The 27,478-nt window shown below is 46.6% G+C and overlaps 1 protein-coding gene across 2 annotated transcripts in view; it reads right to left on the bottom strand.

Moving 5' to 3' along the window:
• Positions 1 to 27,478, bottom strand: part of xpo1b (exportin 1 (CRM1 homolog, yeast) b) — a 77,754-nt gene that overhangs the window by 30,341 nt on the left and 19,935 nt on the right. For both annotated transcript variants that reach the window (XM_071394525.1, XM_071394524.1), the window contains exons 4-13: positions 24,294 to 24,366; positions 15,958 to 16,019; positions 15,807 to 15,851; positions 12,856 to 13,037; positions 10,609 to 10,657; positions 9,606 to 9,725; positions 5,333 to 5,461; positions 4,937 to 5,095; positions 3,456 to 3,653; positions 2,565 to 2,703 (exon numbers count right to left, since the gene is read on the bottom strand). In XM_071394525.1, the coding sequence (XP_071250626.1) occupies positions 2,565 to 2,703; positions 3,456 to 3,653; positions 4,937 to 5,095; positions 5,333 to 5,461; positions 9,606 to 9,725; positions 10,609 to 10,657; positions 12,856 to 13,037; positions 15,807 to 15,851; positions 15,958 to 16,019; positions 24,294 to 24,366 (1,156 nt within the window). The remainder of the gene's footprint in view (positions 1 to 2,564; positions 2,704 to 3,455; positions 3,654 to 4,936; positions 5,096 to 5,332; positions 5,462 to 9,605; positions 9,726 to 10,608; positions 10,658 to 12,855; positions 13,038 to 15,806; positions 15,852 to 15,957; positions 16,020 to 24,293; positions 24,367 to 27,478) is intronic.

Genomic DNA, 27,478 nt, shown 5'->3' with positions numbered 1-27,478 from the left:
AGAGAGAGACAAACAGAGAGCGACAGAGAGAGAGAGAGAGAGAGAGAGACAAACAGACAGAGAGAGACAAACAGACAGACAGAGCAAGAGAGAGCAAAAGACAGAACCAGAGAGAGACAGAGAGAGAGACCGAGACAGAGAGACAGAGAGAGACAGAGAGCGTGCGAGACAGAGAGCGAGCGAGAGGGACAGAGAGAGAGAAAGGAGACGATCACAGAGAGTTTAGAGTGTAGAACAAGTCAATAGACTGGTCCTTATTGAACATGTAGTGGTGCCGTACAGTGATGTAGATCAAGTCAATAGACTATGGTCCTTATTGAACATGTAGTGGTGCTGTACAGTGATGTAGATCAAGTCAATAGACTATGGTCCTTATTGAACATGTAATGGTGCTGTACAGTGATGTAGATCAAGTCAATAGACTATGGTCCTTATTGAACATGTAATGGTGCTGTACAGTGATGTAGATCAAGTCAATAGACTGGTCCTTATTGAACATGTAGTGGTGCTGTACAGTGATGTAGATCAAGTCAATAGACTATGGTCCTTATTGAACATGTAATGGTGCTGTACAGTGATGTAGATCAAGTCAATAGACTGGTCCTTATTGAACATGTAGTGGTGCTGTACAGTGATGTAGAACAAGTCAATAGACTATGGTCCTTATTGAACATGTAATGGTGCTGTACAGTGATGTAGATCAAGTCAATAGACTGGTCCTTATTGAACATGTAGTGGTGCTGTACAGTGATGTAGATCAAGTCAATAGACTATGGTCCTTATTGAACATGTAATGGTGCTGTACAGTGATGTAGATCAAGTCAATAGACTATGGTCCTTATTGAACATGTAGTGGTGCTGTACAGTGATGTAGATCAAGTCAATAGACTATGGTCCTTATTGAACATGTAATGGTGCTGTACAGTGATGTAGATCAAGTCAATAGACTGGTCCTTATTGAACATGTAGTGGTGCTGTACAGTGATGTAGATCAAGTCAATAGACTGGTCCTTATTGAACATGTAGTGGTGCTGTACAGTGATGTAGATCAAGTCAATAGACTATGGTCCTTATTGAACATGTAGTGGTGCTGTACAGTGATGTAGATCAAGTCAATAGACTGGTCCTTATTGAACATGTAGTGGTGCTGTACAGTGATGTAGATCAAGTCAATAGACTGGTCCTTATTGAACATGTAGTGGTGCTGTACAGTGATGTAGATCAAGTCAATAGACTGGTCCTTATTGAACATGTAGTGGTGCTGTACAGTGATGTAGATCAAGTCAATAGACTATGGTCCTTATTGAACATGTAGTGGTGCTGTACAGTGATGTAGATCAAGTCAATAGACTATGGTCCTTATTGAACATGTAATGGTGCTGTACAGTGATGTAGATCAAGTCAATAGACTGGTCCTTATTGAACATGTAGTGGTGCTGTACAGTGATGTAGATCAAGTCAATAGACTATGGTCCTTATTGAACATGTAGTGGTGCTGTACAGTGATGTAGATCAAGTCAATAGACTGGTCCTTATTGAACATGTAGTGGTGCTGTACAGTGATGTAGATCAAGTCAATAGACTATGGTCCTTATTGAACATGTAGTGGTGCTGTACAGTGATGTAGATCAAGTCAATAGACTGGTCCTTATTGAACATGTAGTGGTGCTGTACAGTGATGTAGATCAAGTCAATAGACTGGTCCTTATTGAACATGTAGTGGTGCTGTACAGTGATGTAGATCAAGTCAATAGACTGGTCCTTATTGAACATGTAGTGGTGCTGTACAGTGATGTAGATCAAGTCAATAGACTGGTCCTTATTGAACATGTAGTGGTGCTGTACAGTGATGTAGATCAAGTCAATAGACTGGTCCTTATTGAACATGTAGTGGTGCTGTACAGTGATGTAGATCAAGTCAATAGACTATGGTCCTTATTGAACATGTAATGGTGCTGTACAGTGATGTAGATCAAGTCAATAGACTATGGTCCTTATTGAACATGTAATGGTGCTGTACAGTGATGTAGATCAAGTCAATAGACTGGTCCTTATTGAACATGTAGTGGTGCTGTACAGTGATGTAGATCAAGTCAATAGACTATGGTCCTTATTGAACATGTAATGGTGCTGTACAGTGATGTAGATCAAGTCAATAGACTATGGTCCTTATTGAACATGTAGTGGTGCTGTACAGTGATGTAGATCAAGTCAATAGACTATGGTCCTTATTGAACATGTAATGGTGCTGTACAGTGATGTAGATCAAGTCAATAGACTATGGTCCTTATTGAACATGTAGTGGTGCTGTACAGTGATGTAGATCAAGTCAATAGACTATGGTCCTTATTGAACATGTAGTGGTGCTGTACAGTGATGTGATGTCCACAAAGGAAACTGACAATCAGTCTAAATGTAGAAAGTCACACACACACTATTCCACCTGCTGTATCTGCTTCCTGCACTCATCAAGCGTCACCCCACCACACACACACTATTCCACCTGCTGTATCTGCTTCCTGCACTCATCAAGCGTCACCCCACCACACACACACGTGACGTACCCAGTGTCTCTCTCATGTTCTTGTAGAGGTTGATGGAGTCTGTATCCTTCATGAACTCTCGTACCACCTCTCCCTGGTCGTTCTCCACCACCAACACCTCCTCCGGCTTGGCCATGCGGCTCACCATCAGCAGACGCACCTGTTACCAACATCAACAGCCGTCAAGACACACAGAGAGACACACACAGAGAGAGACAGAGAGGGAGACACACACCGAGAGAGACAGAGAGGGAGAGACAGAGAGGGAGACACACACAGAGAGAGACAGAGAGGGAGACACACACAGAGAGAGACAGAGAGGGAGACACACACAGAGAGAGACAGAGAGGGAGACACACACAGAGAGAGATAGAGACAAACACAGAGAGACACAGACACATAGAGAGAGACACAGACACATAGAGAGAGACACAGACACATAGAGAGAGACACAGACACATAGAGAGAGACACAGACACATAGAGAGAGACACAGACACATAGAGAGAGACACAGACACATAGAGAGAGACACAGACGGAGACACAGACACACACTGACTTAATGCCAACAAATTCTCTGGACCACACACACTCTGACCATGTGCCAACAAATTCTCTCTCTCCCTCTCTCTCTCTACTACCTTCTCTCTCCCTCTCTCTCTCTACTACCTTCTCTCTCTCTCTCTCTCTCTCTACTACCTTCTCTCTCTCTCTCTCTCTCTCTCACACATACACACTGTGCCCACCCCCCCTCTGTGACCCCCAGAGAGCAAGAGTGTGTGTGTGTCAGCCAGTCAGTCAGCCTCCCAGTCAGTCAGTCCGGCCTGTCTGTCCGTCTGTCTGTCTGTCTGGTCACCTTGGAAAGTACAGGCAGGTAGAGCTGTCTGTCTGTCTGTCTGTCTGTCTGGTCACCTTGGAGAGTACAGGCAGGTAGAGCTGTCTGCGAGGAGGGACATCAAAGTGTTGTGATCCAGACAGCAGGGGGGAGGTGGAGGTGGAGAAGGGACTCTCCCTGTAAAGCTCTGCAGCCAGGTGGTTCCAGTACTCCAGACAGATCTTAAAGATCTCTGTCTCCTCCACCTCAGACACCAGCAGCATGTAGTGGAGAGCCTGGAGGAGAGGAGGAGAGAGGGAGGAGGAGAGGAGGGGGAGAGAGAGGGGGAGGAGAGGAGGAGAGGAGGGGGAGAGAGAGGAGGAGAGGAGGTGGGAGAGAGAGGGAGGAGAGGAAGAGAGAGAGGGGGAGGAGAGGAGGGAGAGAGGGAGGAGAGGAAGAGAGAGAGGGGGAGGAGAGGAGGGAGAGAGGGAGGAGAGGAGGGGGGAGAGAGAGGGAGGAGAGGAGGAGAGAGAGGGGAGAGGAAGGGGGAAAGAGAAGGGGAGGAGAGGAGGGGGAGGAGAGGAGGTGGGAGAGACGAGGACAGGAGGGGGGAGAGAGAGGAAGAGAGGAGGGGGGAGAGAGAGGAAGAGAGGAGGGGGAGAGAGAGGGGAGGAGAGGATGGGGGAGAGAGAGGAAGAGAGGAGAGAGGGGAGGAGAGGTAAGGGGAGAGAGGGGAGGAGAGGTTACTTTGTTTAATTTGAAGAATCTGTTTTGTATATTTACTATTTAGTGGTTTTCATAACAGCCCTCTTGACTTTCCAACCTGCACTTTGAGTTGTTAGTTGTAAAGAAACCCAGGCCTTTTCCCATGTCCTCTTTTTCTCCACTATGACCCACCCAGTCCCAGGATGTTACCATGTCCTCTTTATCTCCACTATGTCCCACCCAGTCCCAGGATGTAACCATGTCCTCTTTATCTCCACTATGACCCACCCAGTCCCAGGATGTTACCATGTCCTCTTTTTCTCCACTATGACCCACCCAGTCCCAGGATGTAACCATGTCCTCTTTTTCTCCACTATGACCCACCCAGTCCCAGGATGTAACCATGTCCTCTTTTTCTCCACTATGTCCCACCCAGTCCCAGGATGTAACCATGTCCTCTTTATCTCCACTATGTCCCACCCAGTCCCAGGATGTAACCATGTCCTCTTTATCTCCACTATGACCCACCCAGTCCCAGGATGTTACCATGTCCTCTTTTTCTCCACTATGTCCCACCCAGTCCCAGGATGTTACCATGTCCTCTTTTTCTCCACTATGTCCCACCCAGTCCCAGGATGTAACCATGTCCTCTTTTTCTCCACTATGACCCACCCAGTCCCAGGATGTAACCATGTCCTCTTTCTCTCCACTATGTCCCACCCAGTCCCAGGATGTAACCATGTCCTCTTTTTCTCCACTATGACCCACCCAGTCCCAGGATGTAACCAGTGGGTTTGAATCAACTAAGCCCAGCAGCGTTCAGGAAGTGAGAAAAGTGTCGTTTTGGGAGAAACTGCTGTGTAATGTTTCTGACCTCCATGAGTGTCTCTCGGAGGTTGGGCCTCTTCTCGATGAGCTGCCCGTGCTCCTTCAGGAAGGTGCAGAGGAACAGGCTGAGGTTCTGGATGAAGTTCTGCTCGTCATCTTTACCGTTGGAATACGCCAGACGGATGTTGGTGTTCAGGGGAAGCATCTGAGGAGGGAGACCACGGAGATTAGGAATGGATGATTGACTGGAACGTGTGTGTGTGTGTGTGTGTGTGTGTGTGTTACATTTGTTGGCAACAGTGGGATCCACATATGCCTGGAGCACTGTGTGTGTGTGTGTGTGTGTGTGTGTGTGTGTGTGTGTGTGTGTGTGTGTGTGTGTGTGTGTGTGTGTGTGTGTGTGTGTGTGTGTGTGTGTGTGTGTGTGTGTGTGTGTGTATACCTGTTTGAGTTGACACATGTTGAGCGTGAAGAGGTTGACAAACTGCTCCTCGTATTGGCTGACACTGACGCCGGCGATCTCCGTCAGACACTTCAACGTCACGTTGCGGAACATCGGCACGTTCAGGAACTACACAATCAACCAATCAAATGGGTTTTATAAATCCCTTCTCACATCAGCTGATATCTCAAAGTGCTGTACAGAAACCCAGCCTAAAACCCCAAACAGCAAGCAATGCAGGTGTAGAAGCACGGTGGCTAGGAAAAACTCCCTGGAAAGGTCAAAACCTAGGAAGAAACCTAGAGAGGAACCAGGCTCTGAGGGGTGGCCAGTCCTCTCCTGACTGTACTGGGTAGAGAGGAACCAGGCTCTGAGGGGTGGCCAGTCCTCTCCTGGCTGTACTGAGTAGAGAGGAACCAGGCTCTGAGGGGTGGCCAGTCCTCTCCTGGCTGTACTGGGTAGAGAGGAACCAGTCTCTGAGGGGTGGCCAGTCCTCTCCTGGCTGTACTGGGTAGAGAGGAACCAGGCTCTGAGGGGTGGCCAGTCCTCTCCTGACTGTACAGGGTAGAGAGGAACCAGGCTCTGAGGGGTGGCCAGTCCTCTCCTGGCTGTACAGGGTAGAGAGGAACCAGGTTCTGAGGGGTGGCCAGTCCTCTCCTGGCTGTACTGAGTAGAGAGGAACCAGGCTCTGAGGGGTGACCAGTCCTCTCCTGGCTGTACTGGGTAGAGAGGAACCAGGCTCTGAGGGGTGGCCAGTCCTCTCCTGACTGTACTGAGTAGAGAGGAACCAGGCTCTGAGGGGTGGCCAGTCCTCTCCTGGCTGTACTGGGTAGACCAGAGGAACCAGGCTCTGAGGGGTGGCCAGTCCTCCTGACTGTACAGGGTAGAGAGGAACCAGGCTCTGAGGGGTGGCCAGTCCTCTCCTGGCTGTACTGGGTAGACCAGAGGAACCAGGCTCTGAGGGGTGGCCAGTACTCTCCTGGCTGTACTGGGTAGAGAGGAACCAGGCTATGAGGGGTGACCAGTCCTCTCCTGGCTGTACTGGGTAGAGAGGAACCAGGCTCTGAGGGGTGGCCAGTCCTCTCCTGACTGTACTGGGTAGGGAGGAACCAGGCTCTGAGGGGTGGCCAGTCCTCTCCTGACTGTACTGGGTAGGGAGGAACCAGGCTATGAGGGGTGGCCAGTCCTCTCCTGGCTGTACTGAGTAGAGAGGAACCAGGCTCTGAGGGGTGGCCAGTTCTCTCCTGGCTGAATGCTCCCAGAAATGTATTTATAAAAGAGGAATCCCTCATCTTCTCCATTAACTGTCCAGGGTTGTATTCATTAGGCGCCAAACAGAAGAAAACAGACTGAAACGCTGTGTTCCAGGGTTGTATTCATTAGGCACCAAACAGAAGAAAACAGACTGAAACGCTGTGTTCCAGGGTTGTATTCATTAGGCACCAAACAGAAGAAAACAGACTGAAACGCTGTGTTCCAGGGTTGTATTCATTAGGCACCAAACAGAAGAAAACAGACTGAAACGCTGTGTTCCAGGGTTGTATTCATTAGGCACCAAACAGAAGAAAACAGACTGAAACGCTGTGTTCCAGGGTTGTATTCATTAGGCACCAAACAGAAGAAAACAGACTGAAACGCTGTGTTCCAGGGTTGTATTCATTAGGCGCCAAACAGAAGAAAACAGACTGAAACGCTGTGTTCCAGGGTTGTATTCATTAGGCACCAAACAGAAGAAAACAGACTGAAACGCTGTGTTCCAGGGTTGTATTCATTAGGGGCCAAACAGAAGAAAACAGACTGAAACGCTGTGTTCCAGGGTTGTATTCATTAGGGGCCAAACAGAAGAAAACAGACTGAAACGCTGTGTTCCAGGGTTGTATTCATTAGGCACCAAACAGAAGAAAACAGACTGAAACGCTGTGTTCCAGGGTTGTATTCATTAGGGGCCAAACAGAAGAAAACAGACTGAAACGCTGTGTTCCAGGGTTGTATTCATTAGGCACCAAACAGAAGAAAACAGACTGAAACGCTGTGTTCCAGGGTTGTATTCATTAGGCGCCTAACAGAAGAAAACAGACTGAAACGCTGTGTTCCAGGGTTGTATTCATTAGGCACCAAACAGAAGAAAACAGACTGAAACGCTGTGTTCCAGGGTTGTATTCATTAGGCACCAAACAGAAGAAAACAGACTGAAACACTGTGTTCCAGGGTTGTATTCATTAGGCGCCTAACAGAAGAAAACAGACTGAAACGCTGTGTTCCAGGGTTGTATTCATTAGGCACCAAACAGAAGAAAACAGACTGAAACGCTGTGTTCCAGGGTTGTATTCATTAGGCACCAAACAGAAGAAAACAGACTGAAACGCTGTGTTCCAGGGTTGTATTCATTAGGCACCAAACAGAAGAAAACAGACTGAAACGCTGTGTTCCAGGGTTGTATTCATTAGGCGCCAAACAGAAGAAAACAGACTGAAACGCTGTGTTCCAGGGTTGTATTCATTAGGCACCAAACAGAAGAAAACAGACTGAAACGCTGTGTTCCAGGGTTGTATTCATTAGGCGCCAAACAGAAGAAAACAGACTGAAACGCTGTGTTCCAGGGTTGTATTCATTAGGGGCCAAACAGAAGAAAACAGACTGAAACGCTGTGTTCCAGGGTTGTATTCATTAGGCACCAAACAGAAGAAAACAGACTGAAACGCTGTGTTCCAGGGTTGTATTCATTAGGGGCCAAACAGAAGAAAACAGACTGAAACGCTGTGTTCCAGGGTTGTATTCATTAGGCACCAAACAGAAGAAAACAGACTGAAACGCTGTGTTCCAGGGTTGTATTCATTAGGCGCCTAACAGAAGAAAACAGACTGAAACGCTGTGTTCCAGGGTTGTATTCATTAGGCACCAAACAGAAGAAAACAGACTGAAACGCTGTGTTCCAGGGTTGTATTCATTAGGCACCAAACAGAAGAAAACAGACTGAAACGCTGTGTTCCAGGGTTGTATTCATTAGGCGCCTAACAGAAGAAAACAGACTGAAACGCTGTGTTCCAGGGTTGTATTCATTAGGCACCAAACAGAAGAAAACAGACTGAAAACGCTGTGTTCCAGGGTTGTATTCATTAGGCGCCAAACAGAAGAAAACAGACTGAAAACCCTGTGTTCCAGGGTTGTATTCATTAGGCGCCAAACAGAAGAAAACAGACTGAAACGCTGTGTTCCAGGGTTGTATTCATTAGGCGCCAAACAGAAGAAAACAGACTGAAACGCTGTGTTCCAGGGTTGTATTCATTAGGCACCAAACAGAAGAAAACAGACTGAAACACTGTGTTCCGTTGCAACATGTTTTGCTACGATCGGTGTGCTTGACCTGAAGAATACGACCCACGTGTTGGCGAGAGAGGTCCATAACAAGCCCTCGACCACCTCAAGAGGTGCAGGTTTTGGTTTAAGCCACTAGCACTACACAGCTGATTCTAATCATTAAAGCTTGATGATTAGTTGATTATTTGAGTCAGCTGTGTAGTGTTAGGGCCAAATGTTCACCCCTTCGGGTCCCCAGGACCGGGTTTGGAAAACACTGCCCTACACTCTAAAAATAATTGGTATTTGCAATACGGCAATAACCTTGTCCTCTGTGAGGCCAGATGGAAACTATCCAATCCTTTCACACATCACTATCTAGCTACACAAGGGCCTAGGAAATGGGTTGATTTAGACCAGGGCAGTAAACTAGACACAGATGTGAACACACAGAGAGAGAGAGAGAGAGAGAGAGAGAGAGAGAGAGAGAGAGAGAGAGAGAGAGAGAGAGAGAGAGAGAGAGAGAGCGAGAGAGAGCGAGACAGAGAGAGACAGAGCGAGAGAGACAGAGAGACAGAGAGAGAGAGAGAGACAGAGAGAGAGAGAGAGAGACAGAGAGAGAGAGAGAGAGAGAGAGAGAGAGAGAGAGAGAGAGAGAGAGAGAGAGAGAGAGAGAGAGAGAGAGAGCGAGAGAGAGCGAGACAGACAGAGAGACAGAGTGAGACCGAGAGAGACAGAGAGAGACAGAGTGAGACAGAGAGAGAGAGAGAGCGAGACAGAGAGACAGAGTGAGACAGAGCGAGACAGAGCGAGACAGAGCGAGAGAGACAGAGAGAGAGAGAGAGACAGAGTGAGACAGAGAGAGACAGACAGAGAGAGAGAGAGAGACAGAGTGAGACAGAGAGAGACAGACAGAGAGACACAGAGCGAGACAGAGAGAGACAGAGAGAGAGAGACAGATATAAGAGGTATCTACCTTGTAGACGAGTGTGCTGATGAGTTTGGTCTCAAAAATGTACCCCAGAGGAATCCAGTTGAGAAACCTCAGCAGCGTTTCTAGAGTGGCGTGGACCAGTGGTGCATTCTGGGAATTCTCCTGGAGAACAGAACATACAGGGGGGGGGGGAACGTTGACAACCAAATAAGAACAGTGGAGGGGAGATGAGGAAAAGTAGCATAGGTGTTTATGTCCTCTGTATCTCAGTTGGTAGAGCACAGAGCTTGTAACACCAGGGTAGTGGGTTTGGTGTTTATGTCCTCTGTATCTCAGTTGGTAGAGCACAGAGCTTGTAACACCAGGGTAGTGGGTTTGGTGTTTATGTCCTCTGTATCTCAGTTGGTAGAGCACAGAGCTTGTAACACCAGGGTAGTGGGTTTGGTGTTTATGTCCTCTGTATCTCAGTTAGTAGAGCACAGAGCTTGTAACACCAGGGTAGTGGGTTTGGTGTTTATGTCCTCTGTATCTCAGTTGGTAGAGCACAGAGCTTGTAACACCAGGGTAGTGGGTTTGGTGTTTATGTCCTCTGTATCTCAGTTAGTAGAGCACAGAGCTTGTAACACCAGGGTAGTGGGTTCGATTCCTGGGACCACCCATATATAATATGTATGCAGTCTCTTTGGTTAAAAGCGTCTGCTAAATGGCATATATTATTTAAGCAATAAGGCACGAGGGGGGTGTGGTATATGGCCGATATACCACGGCTAAGGGCTGTTCTTAAGCACGACACAACGTGGAGTGCCTGGATACAGCCCTTAACCGTGATATATTGGCCATATACCACAAACCCCAGAGGTGCCTTATTACTATTATAAACTGGTTACCAACGTAATAAGAACAGTAAAAATAAATGTGTTGTCATACCTGTGGTATACGGTCTGATATACCACGGCTTTCAGACAAAAATAATTCAAAGGCTCGAACCACCCAGTTTATAAAATATTCTAAACTGCTCTGAGGTAAAGGAAGAGGCTTCACGTACCATGACAAACTGGCAGAGCTGGAATATCTGGGAGAATTCGTTGCACATGCTGAAAGAGAGACATAGTAAGTGTTACGACAGAGTCAGGATTTTATTTCCATTTTCATCTGACTTCCAGGGTCATAGGAGGACAGCATAGCTCATACCAGACTAAGAGAACTCATGCCAGTTCTGTGGTGCAGACATTCTGGACTATTGATTGTGGTGAGAGTTTATCAGTCTCTGAGATATGTAGGACATCACTGTCTGAGGTGCAGACCAGGGGCGCGTTCCAGGGGGTCTTTACTGCAGACCAGGGGCGCGTTCCAGGGGGTCTTTACTGCAGACCAGGGGCGCGTTCCAGGGGGTCTTTACTGCAGTCACGCTGCACTGCTGATCAGATCTCAGGATGCACATTGATATGAAAACGCTACCAGGAAGCAGTCACACTGCACATATCAGAAGACCACAACGTTTAAAGTTCTAGTCTTTTCTCAGCTGTTGGTAGAGCCTGGCGCTAACAGCTGTTGGTAGAGCAGGGTGCTAACAGCTTTTGGTAGAGCAGGGTGCTAACAGCTGTTGGTAGAGCAGGGTGCTAACAGCTGTTGGTAGAGCAGGGTGCTAACAGCTGTTGGTAGAGCAGGGTGCTAACAGCTGTTGGTAGAGCAGGGTGCTAACAGCTTTTGGTAGAGCAGGGTGCTAACAGCTTTTGGTAGAGCAGGGTGCTAACAGCTTTTGGTAGAGCAGGGTCCTAACAGCTGTTGGTAGAGCAGGGTGCTAACAGCTGTTGGTAGAGCAGGGTGCTAACAGCTTTTGGTAGAGCAGGGTCCTAACAGCTTTTGGTAGAGCAGGGTGCTAACAGCTGTTGGTAGAGCAGGGTGCTAACAGCTTTTGGTAGAGCAGGGTGCTAACAGCTGTTGGTAGAGCAGGGTGCTAACAGCTGTTGGTAGAGCAGGGTGCTAACAGCTGTTGGTAGAGCAGGGTGCTAACAGCTGTTGGTAGAGCAGGGTGCTAACAGCTTTTGGTAGAGCAGGGTGCTAACAGCTTTTGGTAGAGCAGGGTGCTAACAGCTTTTGGTAGAGCAGGGTCCTAACAGCTGTTGGTAGAGCAGGGTGCTAACAGCTGTTGGTAGAGCAGGGTGCTAACAGCTTTTGGTAGAGCAGGGTCCTAACAGCTTTTGGTAGAGCAGGGTGCTAACAGCTGTTGGTAGAGCAGGGTGCTAACAGCTTTTGGTAGAGCAGGGTCCTAACAGCTTTTGGTAGAGCAGGGTGCTAACAGCTGTTGGTAGAGCAGGGTGCTAACAGCTGTTGGTAGAGCAGGGCGCTAACAGCTGTTGGTAGAGCCTGGTGCTAACAGCTTTTGGTAGAGCCGGGTGCTAACAGCTGTTGGTAGAGCAGGGTGCTAACAGCTTTTGGTAGAGCAGGGTGCTAACAGCTGTTGGTAGAGCAGTGTGCTAACAGTTGTTGGTAGAGCCGGGTGCTAACAGCTTTTGGTAGAGCAGGGTGCTAACAGCTGTTGGTACATTTACATTTACATTTAAGTCATTTAGCAGACGCTCTTATCCAGAGCGACTTACAAATTGGAAGAGCAGGGTGCTAACAGCTGTTGGTAGAGCAGGGTGCTAACAGCTGTTGGTAGAGCAGGGCGCTAACAGCTGTTGGTAGAGCAGGGCGCTAACAGCTGTTGGTAGAGCAGGGTGCTAGCTTTTGGTAGAGCCTGGTGCTAACAGCTGTTGTTAGAGCAGGGTGCTAACAGCTTTTGGTAGAGCCTGGTGCTAACAGCTTTTGGTAGAGCAGGGCGCTAACAGCTTTTGGTAGAGCAAGGTGCTAACAGCTGTTGTTAGAGCAGGGTGCTAACAGCTTTTGGTAGAGCCTGGTGCTAACAGCTTTTGGTAGAGCCTGGTGCTAACAGCTGTTGTTAGAGCAGGGTGCTAACAGCTGTTGGTAGAGCAGGGTGCTAACAGCTGTTGGTAGAGCAGGGTGCTAACAGCTTTTGGTAGAGCAGGGTGCTAACAGCTTTTGGTAGAGCAGGGTGCTAACAGCTTTTGGTAGAGCAGGGTGCTAACAGCTTTTGGTAGAGCAGGGCGCTAACAGCTTTTGGTAGAGCAGGGTGCTAACAGCTTTAACATGCTTTCCGCATATAAGGAAAATGTATCCACACATGACTAAGTGGCTTTGGATCAATGCGTCTGCTAAATGGTGTATATATATAAATATTACAGATATAAAAGATCTACTATGTTAAGATATACAGTATATTCTGTATTACCTGTCTTTGAGGTGCTTGGCCTTGACCTGGGTCATCTGTCCACTAGAGAAGTCAAACACCTCCTCACTGAGCAGCTTGAGGATGATCATGTTGTTCTGACAGAGGCTCTCGCTGGTGCGGCTGGCTCCCACGATGTCACTGATGAACGTGGGCCAGTGCTTGGGCCACTCCTGCTTCAGGATCTGGAGGGAAAGGAGGAGAGGTATACACACACATTAATATAAACAATCATTCATACATGCAAACACACGCACACCCATTCGCGGATACACGCGAACACACACACACACAATACAGACATACTGTAGGTACACACACACACACACACACACACACACACACACACACACACACACACACACACACACACACACACACACACACACACACACACACACACACACACACACACACACACACACACACACACACACACACACACAAGTCTATAGTTCAGGAGTAACAATGTGCTTAACCAGTCACATAGTAAGTTGGATTCACTCTGGGTGCAATAATAGTGTTTAACATGATCTTGTAATAACTACCTCATCTCTGTACCCCACACATACAATTATCTATAAGGTCCCTCGAGCTGTGAATTACAAACACAGATTCAACCACAAAGACCAGGGAGGTTTTCCATTGCCTCACAAAGAAGGGTACCTATTGGTAGATGGGTAAAAAAAAAAAAAAAGCAGACATTGAATATTCCTTTAAGCATGGTGAAGTTATTAATTACACTTTGGATGGTGTATCATTACGCCCAGTCACTACAAAGATACAGGTATCCTTCCTAACTCAGTTGCCGGAGAGGAAGGAAATCGCTAAGGGATTTCACTATGGGGCCAATGGTGACTTTAAAACAGTTACAGAGTTTTAATGGCTGTAATAGGAGATAACTGAGGATGGATCAACAACATTGCAGTTACTCCACAAGACTAACCTAAATGACAAAGTGAAAAGAAGGAAGCCTGTACAGAATAAAAAATATTCCAGAACATGCATCCTGTTTGCAACAAGGAACTAAAGTAATACTGCAAAAAAATATGGCAAAGCAATTCACTTTTTGTACTGAATTCCAAGCATTATGTTTGGGGCAAATCCAATACAACACATTACTGAGTACCACTCTCCATATTTTCAAGCTTAGTGGTGGCTGCATCATGTTATGGGTATGCTTGTCATAGGCAAGGAAGTTTCAGGTTCAGTCTGCTTTCCAACAGACACTGGGAGATGAATTCACCTTCCAGCAGGACAATAACCTACAACACAAGGCCAAATCTACATTGGAGTTGCTTACCAAGAAGACCCTGAATGTTCCTGAACGGCCAAGTTACAGTTTTGACTTAAATCTGCTTGAAAATCTATGACAAGACTTGAAAATGGATGTCTAGCTATGTTCAACAACCAACTTGACAGAGCTTGAAGAATAAAAAAATAAAATAATGGCAAATATTGTACAATCCAGGTGTACAAAGCTCTTAGAGACTTACCCAGAAAGACTCACAGCTGCCAAAGGTGATTCTAATATGTATTGGCTCAGAGGGTTGAATACTTATGTAAATGAGATATTTCTGTATTTCATTTTCAATAAACGTGCACAAGATTCAACACAATACTTCCAATAGAAGTCCAATGTTTTACTAAATATGTCCGCTGATACAGGATAAATGGTTTATTCCCCCTTCTTAACTGGGTTGATAATCTGCTGCTACTCTGTGTTGTACTCCACTCAATATTTATATTGGGGTTTCACTACACTGCTTGTAATGACTGTACGCTGTCTTCTTATAACATGTACCTGCTAATAGGATTTATTTGATGTTTTCTATATGTGAGTTTAGTTTCCTCCCGTAAAATGTGCCATCCCATTCAACAATACAATGAATGTCAATGTTTGTATCTCTGTCTTCTTTGTATTATTATTGGAAAATAATAAACATATTATACAAATGTAAGAAATGTGGACAAATGTTGAAAAAACACATTTTTACTTTGTCATTATGGGGTATTGTGTGTAGATGAGTGAGATTTAAAAAAATTAAAAAATAATCAATTTTGAATTCAGGCTGTAACAACAACAACATGTGGAATAAGTCAAGGGGTCTGAATACACACACACACACACACACACACACACACACACACACACACACACACACACACACACACACACACACACACACACACACACACACACACACACACACACACACACACACACACACACGAATATGTGGTATTGGTGGAGTAGGGGCCTGAGGACACAGTGAACTCTGTGAATGTAATGTTTTTTTAAATTGTATAAACTGCCTTAATTTAGCTGGACCCCAGGAAGAGGATCCATAATAAAGACAAACACAAAACCCTTGCTGAAGGATCTGTACGTTAGCTTGCTGTGCTAAAGCCTATAGCCATCGTTAGTTCTGGGAGCTAATGCTGCTCTCAGAGAAGGATACTCATTCCTTAAGTGTGTGATTCACCAAACTACCACCCTTACACACACACACACACACACACACACCCACACACACCCACACCCCCACACACACACACACACACACACACACACACACACACACACACACACACACACACACACACACACACACACACACACACACACACACCCACACACCCACACACCCACACACACCCACACACACACACACACGTCAGAACAGACAGTAGATGCTGAGACACCCTGACCTGGTTGGTCTCTTCAGGACAAAACAACATCAGCTGATGCAGACACACTGACTCACACTCAATAACACACACACACACTCATGCAGCTACAGTCAGCTGTACACACACATGATACACCTGGTACACACATATGAATAAACACACACTCTAGTTACAAAGAGAGTATCCTAGTTCATTCACAGACAGGAGAACAGCAATGTTAGTAGGTGCGCACACACACACACACACACACACTCTCTTACCTGAACAAGGATCATGTTCAGCTTTCCAATGTACACTTTCTCTTTCTGAAAAAGATTGATGAGAGCGCTGTTATCATCACCACGGTAACAACTACCAGCTCCATCTGACAGGGGAGTTTACACTCATATTAACACGTGTTTCAGCCCTCACCTCCACCATTGTAGCGTCCGACGACGTCTTGATAATAAGTCCAACAACATACTTTTTAATACCTGCAGAGACAAGCAGAAACAACAGGATCAGATCAGAGACCAGCAGAGACAACAGGACCAGATCAGAGACCAGCAGAAACAACAGGATCAGATCAGAGACAACAGGATCAGATCAGAGACAACAGGATCAGATCAGAGACCAGCAGAAACAACAGGATCAGATCAGAGACAACAGGATCAGATCAGAGACAACAGGATCAGATCAGAGACCAGCAGAGACAACAGGATCAGATCAGAGACCAGCAGAAACAACAGGATCAGATCAGAGACAACAGGATCAGATCAGAGACAACAGGATCAGATCAGAGACAACAGGATCAGATCAGAGACAACAGGATCAGATCAGAGACCAGCAGAAACAACAGGATCAGATCAGAGACAACAGGATCAGATCAGAGACCAGCAGAAACAACGGGATCAGATCAGAGACAACAGGATCAGATCAGAGACAACAGGATCAGATCAGAGACAACAGGATCAGATCAGAGACAACAGGATCAGATCAGAGACCAGCAGAAACAACGGGATCAGATCAGAGAAGAGAGCGTCTTTATTTTACTACCTATAATTAATGCAGACTGGTGTGTTTATCAATGCCCAAACACAAGCCCCCTTTTCCCCTCCCCTTCTATCCAATGTTCCCTCAACTAAATGTAGCCACTGTGCTAATCAGCTGAGCTCACACTTGAACGTTGTGATAATTCTGTGCAACTTCTGGCGCGCATTTACTGTGAACACTTGAGTCTGTACCCGCTTTAAGTTACAGTTAGAACAGTGGCTAAGTAGGCTACTGTGGCTATTTGATCATAATGTAGGCTTACCAGAGTGGCCTACCATAAAAAAACAATGGTGAAAATCCATCCCATAACATGTTAACATGGAAATACACTATATACACCACAGTATGAGGACACCCCTTCAAATTAATGGATTGGGCTATTTCAGCCACACCCGCTGCTGACAGGTGTATGAAATAGAGCACACAGCCGGGCAATCTCCATAGACAAACATTAGCAGTAGAATGGCCTGTACTGAACAGCTCAGTGACTTTCAACGTGGCACTGTCATAGGATGCCACCTTTACAACAAGTCAGTTCGTCAAATTTCTGCCCTGCTAGAGCTGCCCCGGTCAACTGTAAGTGCTGTTACTGTGAAGTGGAAACGTCTAGGAGCAACAACGGCTCAGCCGCAAGGTGGTAGGCCACACAAGCTCACAGAACGGGACCGCCGAGTGCTGAAGCGTGTAAAAAATCGTCTGTCATCAGTTGCAACACTCACTACAGAGTTCCAAACTGCCTCTGGAAGCAATGTCTGCACAAATTTTTCGTCGGGAGCTTCATGAAATGGGTGTCCATGGCCAAGTAGCTGCACACAAGCCTAAGATCACCATGCTCAATGCCAAGCGGCGGCTGGCGTGGTGTAAAGCTCACTGCTATTGGACTCTGGAGCAGTGGAAACGCGTTCTCTGGAAATGCTTCACCATCAGACGACTCTGGGTTCGGCGGATGCCAGGAGAACGCTACCTAGTGCCCACTGTTAAGTTTGGCGGAGGAAGAATAATGGTCTGAGGCTGTTTTTCATGGTTTGGGCTAGGCCACGTACAGTGGGGAGAACAAGTATTTGATACACTGCCGATTTTGCAGGTTTTCCTACTTACAAAGCATGTAGAGGTCTGTAATTTTTATCATAGGTACACTTCAACTGTGAGAGACGGAAAATCCAGAAAATCACATTGTATGATTTTTAAGTAATTCATTTGCATTTTATTGCATGACATAAGTATTTGATCACCTACCAACCAGTAAGAATTCCAGCTCTCACAGACCTGTTAGTTTTTCTATAAGAAGCACTCCTGTTCTCCACTCATTACCTGTATTAACTGCACCTGTTTGAACTCGTTACCTGTATAAAAGACACCTGTCCACACACTCAATCAAACAGACTCCAACCTCTCCACAATGGCCAAGACCAGAGAGCTGTGTAAGGACATCAGGGATAAAATTGTAGACCTGCACAAGGCTGGGATGGGCTATAGGACAATAGGCAAGCAGCTTGGTGAGAAGGCAACAACTGTTGGCGCAATTATTAGAAAATGGAAGAAGTTCAAGATGACGGTCAATCACCCTCGGTCTGGGGTACAATGCAAGATCTCACCTTGTGGGGCATCAAACAATTGTAATGTCTAGGGTAATTATAGTGTCTAGGGTAATTATAGCGAGTAGGGTAATTATAGCGAGTAGGGTAATTATAGTGCAGTGGTCACCAACCTTTTCAAGCCTAAGATCACATCCCAAGTCCAAATGCAAACCAAGATCTACCACTGCAAAGAATGACGACGACAAAGCCACAATGTAGTTCCACATTGACATTCTTTATTCTGTTACTTGTCAGTCACAAGCAAAGTGTTCATTTAATTATAAAAATAGTATAATCAGCAGTGCAACTATCATTCAACATTTTATAACAGTCATATTACACGTTTCAATATACCGGTACCCCCTGTATATAGCCTCCACATTGACTCAGTACCGGTACCCCCTGTATATAGCCTCCACATTGACTCTGTACCGGTACCCCCTGTATATAGCCTCCACATTGACTCAGTACCGGTACCCCCTGTATATAGCCTCCACATTGACTCTGTATCGGTACCCCCTGTATATAGCCTCCACATTGACTCTGTACCGGTACCCCCTGTATATAGCCTCCACATTGACTCTGTACCGGGACCCCCTGTATATAGCCTCCACATTGACTCTGTACCGTAACACCTTGTATATAGCCTCCACATTTACTCTGTACCGGTACCCCCTGTATATAGCCTCCACATTGACTCTGTACCGGTACCCCCTGTATATAGCCTCCACATTTACTCTGTACCGGTACCCCCTGTATATAGCCTCCACATTGACTCTGTACCGTAACACCTTGTATATAGCCTCCACATTGACTCTGTACCGGTACACCCTGTATATAGCCTCCACATTGACTCTGTACCGGTACCCCCTGTATATAGCCTCCACATTGACTCTGTACCGTAACACCCTGTATATAGCCTCCACATTGACTCTGTACTGGTACCCCCTGTATATAGCCTCCACATTGACTCTGTACCGGTACCCCCTGTATATAGCCTCCACATTGACTCTGTACCGGTACCCCCTGTATATAGCCTCCACATTGACTCTGTACCGTAACACCTTGTATATAGCCTCCACATTGACTCTGTACCGGTACCCCCTGTATATAGCCTCCACATTGACTCTGTACCGTAACACCTTGTATATAGCCTCCACAATGACTCTGTACCGGTACCCCCTGTATATAGCCTCCACACTGACTCTGTACTGGTACCCCCTGTATATAGCCTCCACATTGACTCTGTACCGGTTCCCCCTGTATATAGCCTCCACATTGACTCTGTACCGGTTCCCCCTGTATACAGCCTCCACATTGACTCTGTACCGGTACCCCCTGTATATAGCCTCCACATTGACTCAGTACCGGTACCCCCTGTATATAGCCTCCACATTGACTCAGTACCGGTACCCCCTGTATATAGCCTCCACATTGACTCTGTACCGTACCTCCTGTATATAGCCTCCACATTGACTCAGTACCGGTACCCCCTGTATATAGCCTCCACATTGACTCTGTACCGGTTCCCCCTGTATATAGCCTCCACATTGACTCTGTACCAGTACCCCCTGTATATAGCCTCCACATTGACTCTGTACCGGTACCCCCTGTATATAGCCTCCACATTGACTCTGTACCGGTACCCCTGTATATAGCCTCCACATTGACTCTGTACCAGTTCCCCCTGTATATAGCCTCCACATTGACTCTGTACCGGTTCCCCCTGTATATAGCCTCCACATTGACTCTGTACCGGTACCCCTGTATATAGCCTCCACATTGACTCTGTACCGGTTCCCCCTGTATATAGCCTCCACATTGACTCTGTACCGGTTCCCCCTGTATATAGCCTCCACATTGACTCTGTACCGGTTCCCCCTGTATACAGCCTCCACATTGACTCTGTACCGGTACCCCCTGTATATAGCCTCCACATTGACTCAGTACCGGTACCCCCTGTATATAGCCTCCACATTGACTCAGTACCGGTACCCCCTGTATATAGCCTCCACATTGACTCAGTACCGGTACCCCCTGTATATAGCCTCCACATTGACTCTGTACCGTACCTCCTGTATATAGCCTCCACATTGACTCAGTACCGGTACCCCCTGTATATAGCCTCCACATTGACTCTGTACCGGTTCCCCCTGTATATAGCCTCCACATTGACTCTGTACCAGTACCCCCTGTATATAGCCTCCACATTGACTCAGTACCGGTACCCCCTGTATATAGCCTCCACATTGACTCTGTACCGGTACCCCTGTATATAGCCTCCACATTGACTCTGTACCGGTTCCCCCTGTATATAGCCTCCACATTGACTCTGTACCGGTTCCCCCTGTATATAGCCTCCACATTGACTCTGTACCGGTACCCCTGTATATAGCCTCCACATTGACTCTGTACCGGTTCCCCCTGTATATAGCCTCCACATTGACTCTGTACCGGTTCCCCCTGTATATAGCCTCCACATTGACTCTGTACCGGTTCCCCCTGTATACAGCCTCCACATTGACTCTGTACCGGTACCCCCTGTATATAGCCTCCACATTGACTCAGTACCGGTACCCCCTGTATATAGCCTCCACATTGACTCAGTACCGGTACCCCCTGTATATAGCCTCCACATTGACTCGGTACCGGTACCCCCTGTATATAGCCTCCACATTGACTCGGTACATACAGGGGGTACCGGTACCCCCTGTATATAGCCTCCACATTGACTCGGTACCGGTACCCCCTGTATATAGCCTCCACATTGACTCAGTACCGGTACCCCCTGTATATAGCCTCCACATTGACTCAGTACCGGTACCCCCTGTATATAGCCTCCACATTGACTCAGTACCGGTACCCCCTGTATATAGCCTCCACATTGACTCTGTACCGTACTTCCTGTATATAGCCTCCACATTGACTCAGTACCGGTACCCCCTGTATATAGCCTCCACATTGACTCAGTACCGGTACCCCCTGTATATAGCCTCCACATTGACTCTGTACCGGTACCCCCTGTATATAGCCTCCACATTGACTCTGTACCGGTACCCCCTGTATATAGCCTCCACATTGACTCAGTACCGGTACCCCCTGTATATAGCCTCCACATTGACTCAGTACCGGTACCCCCTGTATATAGCCTCCACATTGACTCAGTACCGGTACCCCCTGTATATAGCCTCCACATTGACTCTGTACCGTACCTCCTGTATATAGCCTCCACATTGACTCAGTACCGGTACCCCCTGTATATAGCCTCCACATTGACTCTGTACCGGTTCCCCCTGTATATAGCCTCCACATTGACTCTGTACCAGTACCCCCTGTATATAGCCTCCACATTGACTCAGTACCGGTACCCCCTGTATATAGCCTCCACATTGACTCTGTACCGGTACCCCTGTATATAGCCTCCACATTGACTCTGTACCGGTTCCCCCTGTATATAGCCTCCACATTGACTCTGTACCGGTTCCCCCTGTATATAGCCTCCACATTGACTCTGTACCGGTACCCCTGTATATAGCCTCCACATTGACTCTGTACCGGTTCCCCCTGTATATAGCCTCCACATTGACTCTGTACCGGTTCCCCCTGTATATAGCCTCCACATTGACTCTGTACCGGTTCCCCCTGTATACAGCCTCCACATTGACTCTGTACCGGTACCCCCTGTATATAGCCTCCACATTGACTCAGTACCGGTACCCCCTGTATATAGCCTCCACATTGACTCAGTACCGGTACCCCCTGTATATAGCCTCCACATTGACTCGGTACCGGTACCCCCTGTATATAGCCTCCACATTGACTCGGTACCGGTACCCCCTGTATATAGCCTCCACATTGACTCAGTACCGGTACCCCCTGTATATAGCCTCCACATTGACTCAGTACCGGTACCCCCTGTATATAGCCTCCACATTGACTCAGTACCGGTACCCCCTGTATATAGCCTCCACATTGACTCTGTACCGTACTTCCTGTATATAGCCTCCACATTGACTCAGTACCGGTACCCCCTGTATATAGCCTCCACATTGACTCAGTACCGGTACCCCCTGTATATAGCCTCCACATTGACTCAGTACCGGTACCCCCTGTATATAGCCTCCACATTGACTCTGTACCGGTACCCCCTGTATATAGCCTCCACATTGACTCTGTACCGTAACACCCTGTATATAGCCTTGTTATTGTTATCTTTTTGTGTTACTTTTATTATTTTGTACTTTAGTGTATTTGGTAAATATTTTCTTAACTCTTCTTGAGCTGCGTTGTTAGTTAAGGGCTTGTTAGTCAACATTTCACGGTAACAACATGCTGGGACGGAAAAACTCACACCAGTGGTCGCTGGCTTCGCTAAAGTTACAGCACAAGTCCCTTTGCAATCCCTCAACTAACAGCAGCCGCCTAGCTTTTCCCTTGTGTAAAGAACTGCCAAGAGACAGAACACAGTCTTTCTGCAGAAGTGAACAGGACTCAGCCGAGCAGAAAATGAACCCGGCGTGCTTAGAGGGGAACACGGCCCAACTTGGCAACCGCACGTCGGCCGGGTTAAGGGGGAGCGAGAGAGAGAGGGTGTCGCTGCCTCCACAATTAAGACGTCTCGAGTTGTCAGGAGCAATATTCCAAAAGACAGCTGATTCTCTCCATGGGTTCTTCTCCACCTCTTAATGAGCAAGAACACGTGTCTTAAGAGACAGACAACGAAACTAAGACACAGATACAGTGTTCAAACTCACCTACAGTCGTGTCAACACGCATTCTAAAGTCTGATGACCTGTTCCACCCTGTCCTCAGACACGAGGTGAGGGAATGGTTTGGTTGGCGAGCGAGGCTGAGAGGGGCGAAAGGTGATTGATTTACAACAATCTGGCCTTAATGCCCACCTGGTACAGCCAGGAGAGGACTGGCCACCCCCCAGAGACTGGTTCCTCTCTACCCAGTACAGCCAGGAGAGGACTGGCCACCCCTCAGAGCCTGGTTCCTCTCTAACCAGTACAGTCAGGAGAGGACTGGTCACCCCTCAGAGCCTGCTTCCTCTCTACCCAGTACAGTCAGGAGAGGACTGGTCACCCCTCAGAGCCTGGTTCCTCTCTACCCAGTACAGCCAGGAGAGAACTGGCCACCCCTCAGAGCCTGCTTCCTCTCTACCCAGTACAGTCAGGAGAGGACTGGTCACCCCTCAGAGCCTGGTTCCTCTCTACCCAGTACAGCCAGGAGAGGACTGGTCACCCCTCAGAGACTGGTTCCTCTCTACTCAGTACAGCCAGGAGAGGACTGGTCACCCCTCAGAGACTGGTTCCTCTCTACTCAGTACAGTCAGGAGAGGACTGGCCACCCCTCAGAGCCTGGTTCCTCTCTACTCAGTACAGCCAGGAGAGGACTGGTCACCCCTCAGAGACTGGTTCCTCTCTACTCAGTACAGCCAGGAGAGGACTGGCCACCCCTCAGAGACTGGTTCCTCTCTACTCAGTACAGCCAGGAGAGGACTGGCCACCCCTCAGAGCCTGGTTCCTCTCTACTCAGTACAGCCAGGAGAGGACTGGTCACCCCTCAGAGACTGGTTCCTCTCTACCCAGTACAGCCAGGAGAGAACTGGCCACCCCTCAGAGCCTGGTTCCTCTCTAACCAGTACAGTCAGGAGAGGACTGGCCACCCCTCAGAGCCTGGTTCCTCTCTACCCAGTACAGCCAGGAGAGGACTGGTCACCCTTCAGAGCCTGGTTCCTCTCTAGGTTTCTTCCTTCTAGGGAGTGTTTCTCTAGACACTGTGCCACTGGGCTCCCGACTGGCACAGCGGTCTAAGGCACCGCATCTCAGTGCTAGAGGCGTCACTACAGACACCCTGGTTCGAATCCAGGCTGTATCACAACCAGCCGTGATTGGAAGTCTCATAGGGCGGCGCACAATTGGCCCAGCGTCGTCCGGGTTTGTCCGGTGTAGGCCGTCATTGTAAATAAGAATTTGTTCTGAACTGACTTGCCTATTTAAATAAAGGTTAAATTAATTGATTCTGCATTGCTTGCTCTTCGGCTGGGTAACTGTAAAGCCCTGAGTGACCACTGCTGATATAAAAAGGTCTTTCTAAAAGAGATGTGATTTGTGCAGGGGCAGCGACGCTTACCTTCACACTGGTTTCTGGGTAGAATCTTCCATCTTGTTTTGATAACCGTTTCCAGAATCTGCAGAGCATAGTACTGTAACGCACAAGGAGAGAAACAGCGGTAGGTGACAGTGGTCATAGCAACGCTGAACATTAAAAACATTTGGTGTATATTTCAGAGCAACAGAAACAATAAAAAAACATGAATTGAGCCTAGAAAATTATATATATATTTTTTTCAACCTTTTCAATCGGATTGAACTACATTTCATGCAGATTTTTAGTATGTAAACATTTCAATAAAAGTGGTATTTTAGTTTTGGTCTGTACGAGCCACCGTAGGGCTGAAGGCATGTAGAAGTCCTGCTGTTTCTCTCAGGACCACACCAGAAGGTGAAAGGCCGAGGGAAAGAACACTAATTCACCTCACAACATTTGTTTTGTTCAATACTACTGTTTATTTGGTTTTTAAAGTGACACATTCTACTTGTAATTAAAAAAAATACTATATAAAATAAAGATAATTATTATTACCACTGTCCCATTGTCTTTAGTTACGTCAAACCAAGTAGCCTGAGAGACATTGCAGGTTTGGTATAAAACCTTTGTCTAAGCAATTGGTTTAAAAGGTCGTTAGCAGAAATGTGAACGTTGGTCTGTTTAGGAACCACCAGGGTATGACTGGCATCTTACTGCACCTAACAAACCTCTTCCTCACAAGAACCACAATAATCAGGTTGAGGGTGCATTCCAAATGCCATCATATCCCTTATATAGTGCACTACCAGCTCTGGTTAAAAGGAGTGCACTATATAGGGAATAGGGTACCATTCTAGACACGGACCAATTTTCACCTTAAACTGGTGTGTCTCATAAGAAACAGCAAGACCAGCCACAGGTTTTCATTTGTCCTATATCTATCAAATGAATGATATGCTTTTATAAAGTCAAGCAAAAATAAACATTTAAAAACGACTTAAATGTTACAAGTTTGTGTATTTTATTATTTGGTCTATTGTTATTTGGATCAACAGTATTTCAACTGTAGGGATCACGGTTTCAAAAGGTGGAAGACAGTAGGGATCACTGTTTCAAAAGGTGGAAGACAGTAGGGATCACTGTTTCAAAAGGTGGAAGACAGTAGGGATCACTGTTTCAAAAGGTGGAAGACAGTAGGGATCACTGTTTCAAAAGGTGGAAGACAGTAGGGATCACTGTTTCAAAAGGTGGAAGACAGTAGGGATCACTGTTTCAAAAGGTGGAAGACAGTAGGGATCACTGTTTCAAAAGATGGAAGACAGTAGGGATCACTGTTTCAAAAGGTGGAAGACAGTAGGGATCACTGTTTCAAAAGGTGGAAGACAGTGGGGATCACTGTTTCAAAAGGTGGAAGACAGTAGGGATCACTGTTTCAAAAGGTGGAAGACAGTAGGGATCACTGTTTCAAAAGGTGGAAGACAGTAGGGATCACTGTTTCAAAAGATGGAAGACAGTAGGGATCACTGTTTCAAAAGGTGGAAGACAGTAGGGATCACTGTTTCAAAAGATGGAAGACAGTAGGGATCACTGTTTCAAAAGATGGAAGACAGTAGGGATCACTGTTTCAAAAGATGGAAGACAGTAGGGATCACTGTTTCAAAAGGTAAGATGGAAGACAGTAAGGATCACTGTTTCAAAAGGTAAGATGGAAGACAGTAGGGATCACTGTTTCAAAAGATGGAAGACAGTAGGGATCACTGTTTCAAAAGATGGAAGACAGTAGGGATCACTGTTTCAAAAGATGGAAGACAGTAGGGATCACTGTTTCAAAAGGTGGAAGACAGTAGGGATCACTGTTTCAAAAGGTGGAAGACAGTAGGGATCACTGTTTCAAAAGGTGGAAGACAGTAGGGATCACTGTTTCAAAAGGTGGAAGACAGTAGGGATCACTGTTTCAAAAGGTGGAAGACAGTAGGGATCACTGTTTCAAAAGGTGGAAGACAGTAGGGATCACTGTTTCAAAAGATGGAAGACAGTAGGGATAACTGTTTCAAAAGGTGGAAGACAGTAGGGATCACTGTTTCAAAAGGTGGAAGACAGTAGGGATCACTGTTTCAAAAGGTGGAAGACAGTAGGGATCACTGTTTCAAAAGGTGGAAGACAGTAGGGATCACTGTTTCAAAAGGTGGAAGACAGTAGGGATCACTGTTTCAAAAGATGGAAGACAGTAGGGATCACTGTTTCAAAAGATGGAAGACAGTAGGGATCACTGTTTCAAAAGGTAAGATGGAAGACAGTAGGGATCACTGTTTCAAAAGATGGAAGACAGTAGGGATCACTGTTTCAAAAGGTAAGATGGAAGACAGTAAGGATCACTGTTTCAAAAGGTAAGATGGAAGACAGTAGGGATCACTGTTTCAAAAGATGGAAGACAGTAGGGAACACTGTTTCAAAAGATGGAAGACAGTAGGGATCACTGTTTCAAAAGGTGGAAGACAGTAGGGATCACTGTTTCAAAAGGTGGAAGACAGTAGGGATCACTGTTTCAAAAGGTGGAAGACAGTAAGGATCACTGTTTCAAAAGGTAAGATGGAAGACAGTAGGGATCACTGTTTCAAAAGGTGGAAGACAGTAAGGATCACTGTTTCAAAAGGTAAGATGGAAGACAGTAGGGATCACTGTTTCAAAAGATGGAAGACAGTAGGGATCACTGTTTCAAAAGGTGGAAGACAGTAGGGATCACTGTTTCAAAAGATGGAAGACAGTTGGGATCACTGTTTCAAAAGGTGGAAGACAGTAGGGATCACTGTTTCAAAAGGTGGAAGACAGCAGGGATCACTGTTTCAAAAGGTGGAAGACAGCAGGGATCACTGTTTCAAAAGGTGGAAGACAGCAGGGATCACTGTTTCAAAAGATGGAAGACAGTAGTGGAAGACAGTAGGGATCACTGTTTCAAAAGGTGGAAGACAGTAGGGATCACTGTTTCAAAAGGTGGAAGACAGTAGGGATCACTGTTTCAAAAGGTGGAAGACAGTTGGGATCACTGTTTCAAAAGGTGGAAGACAGCAGGGATCACTGTTTCAAAAGGTGGAAGACAGTAGGGATCACTGTTTCAAAAGGTGGAAGACAGTAGGGATCACTGTTTCAAAAGGTGGAAGACAGTAGGGATCACTGTTTCAAAAGATGGAAGACAGTAGGGATCACTGTTTCAAAAGGTGGAAGACAGT

The sequence above is a fragment of the Salvelinus alpinus genome, chromosome 3 (genome assembly GCF_045679555.1).
Source record: "Salvelinus alpinus chromosome 3, SLU_Salpinus.1, whole genome shotgun sequence".
Lineage (NCBI taxonomy): Eukaryota > Metazoa > Chordata > Actinopteri > Salmoniformes > Salmonidae > Salvelinus > Salvelinus alpinus.
Note: the sequence above shows the minus strand (reverse complement) of the source record. Positions and strands in the feature narration are given on the sequence as shown.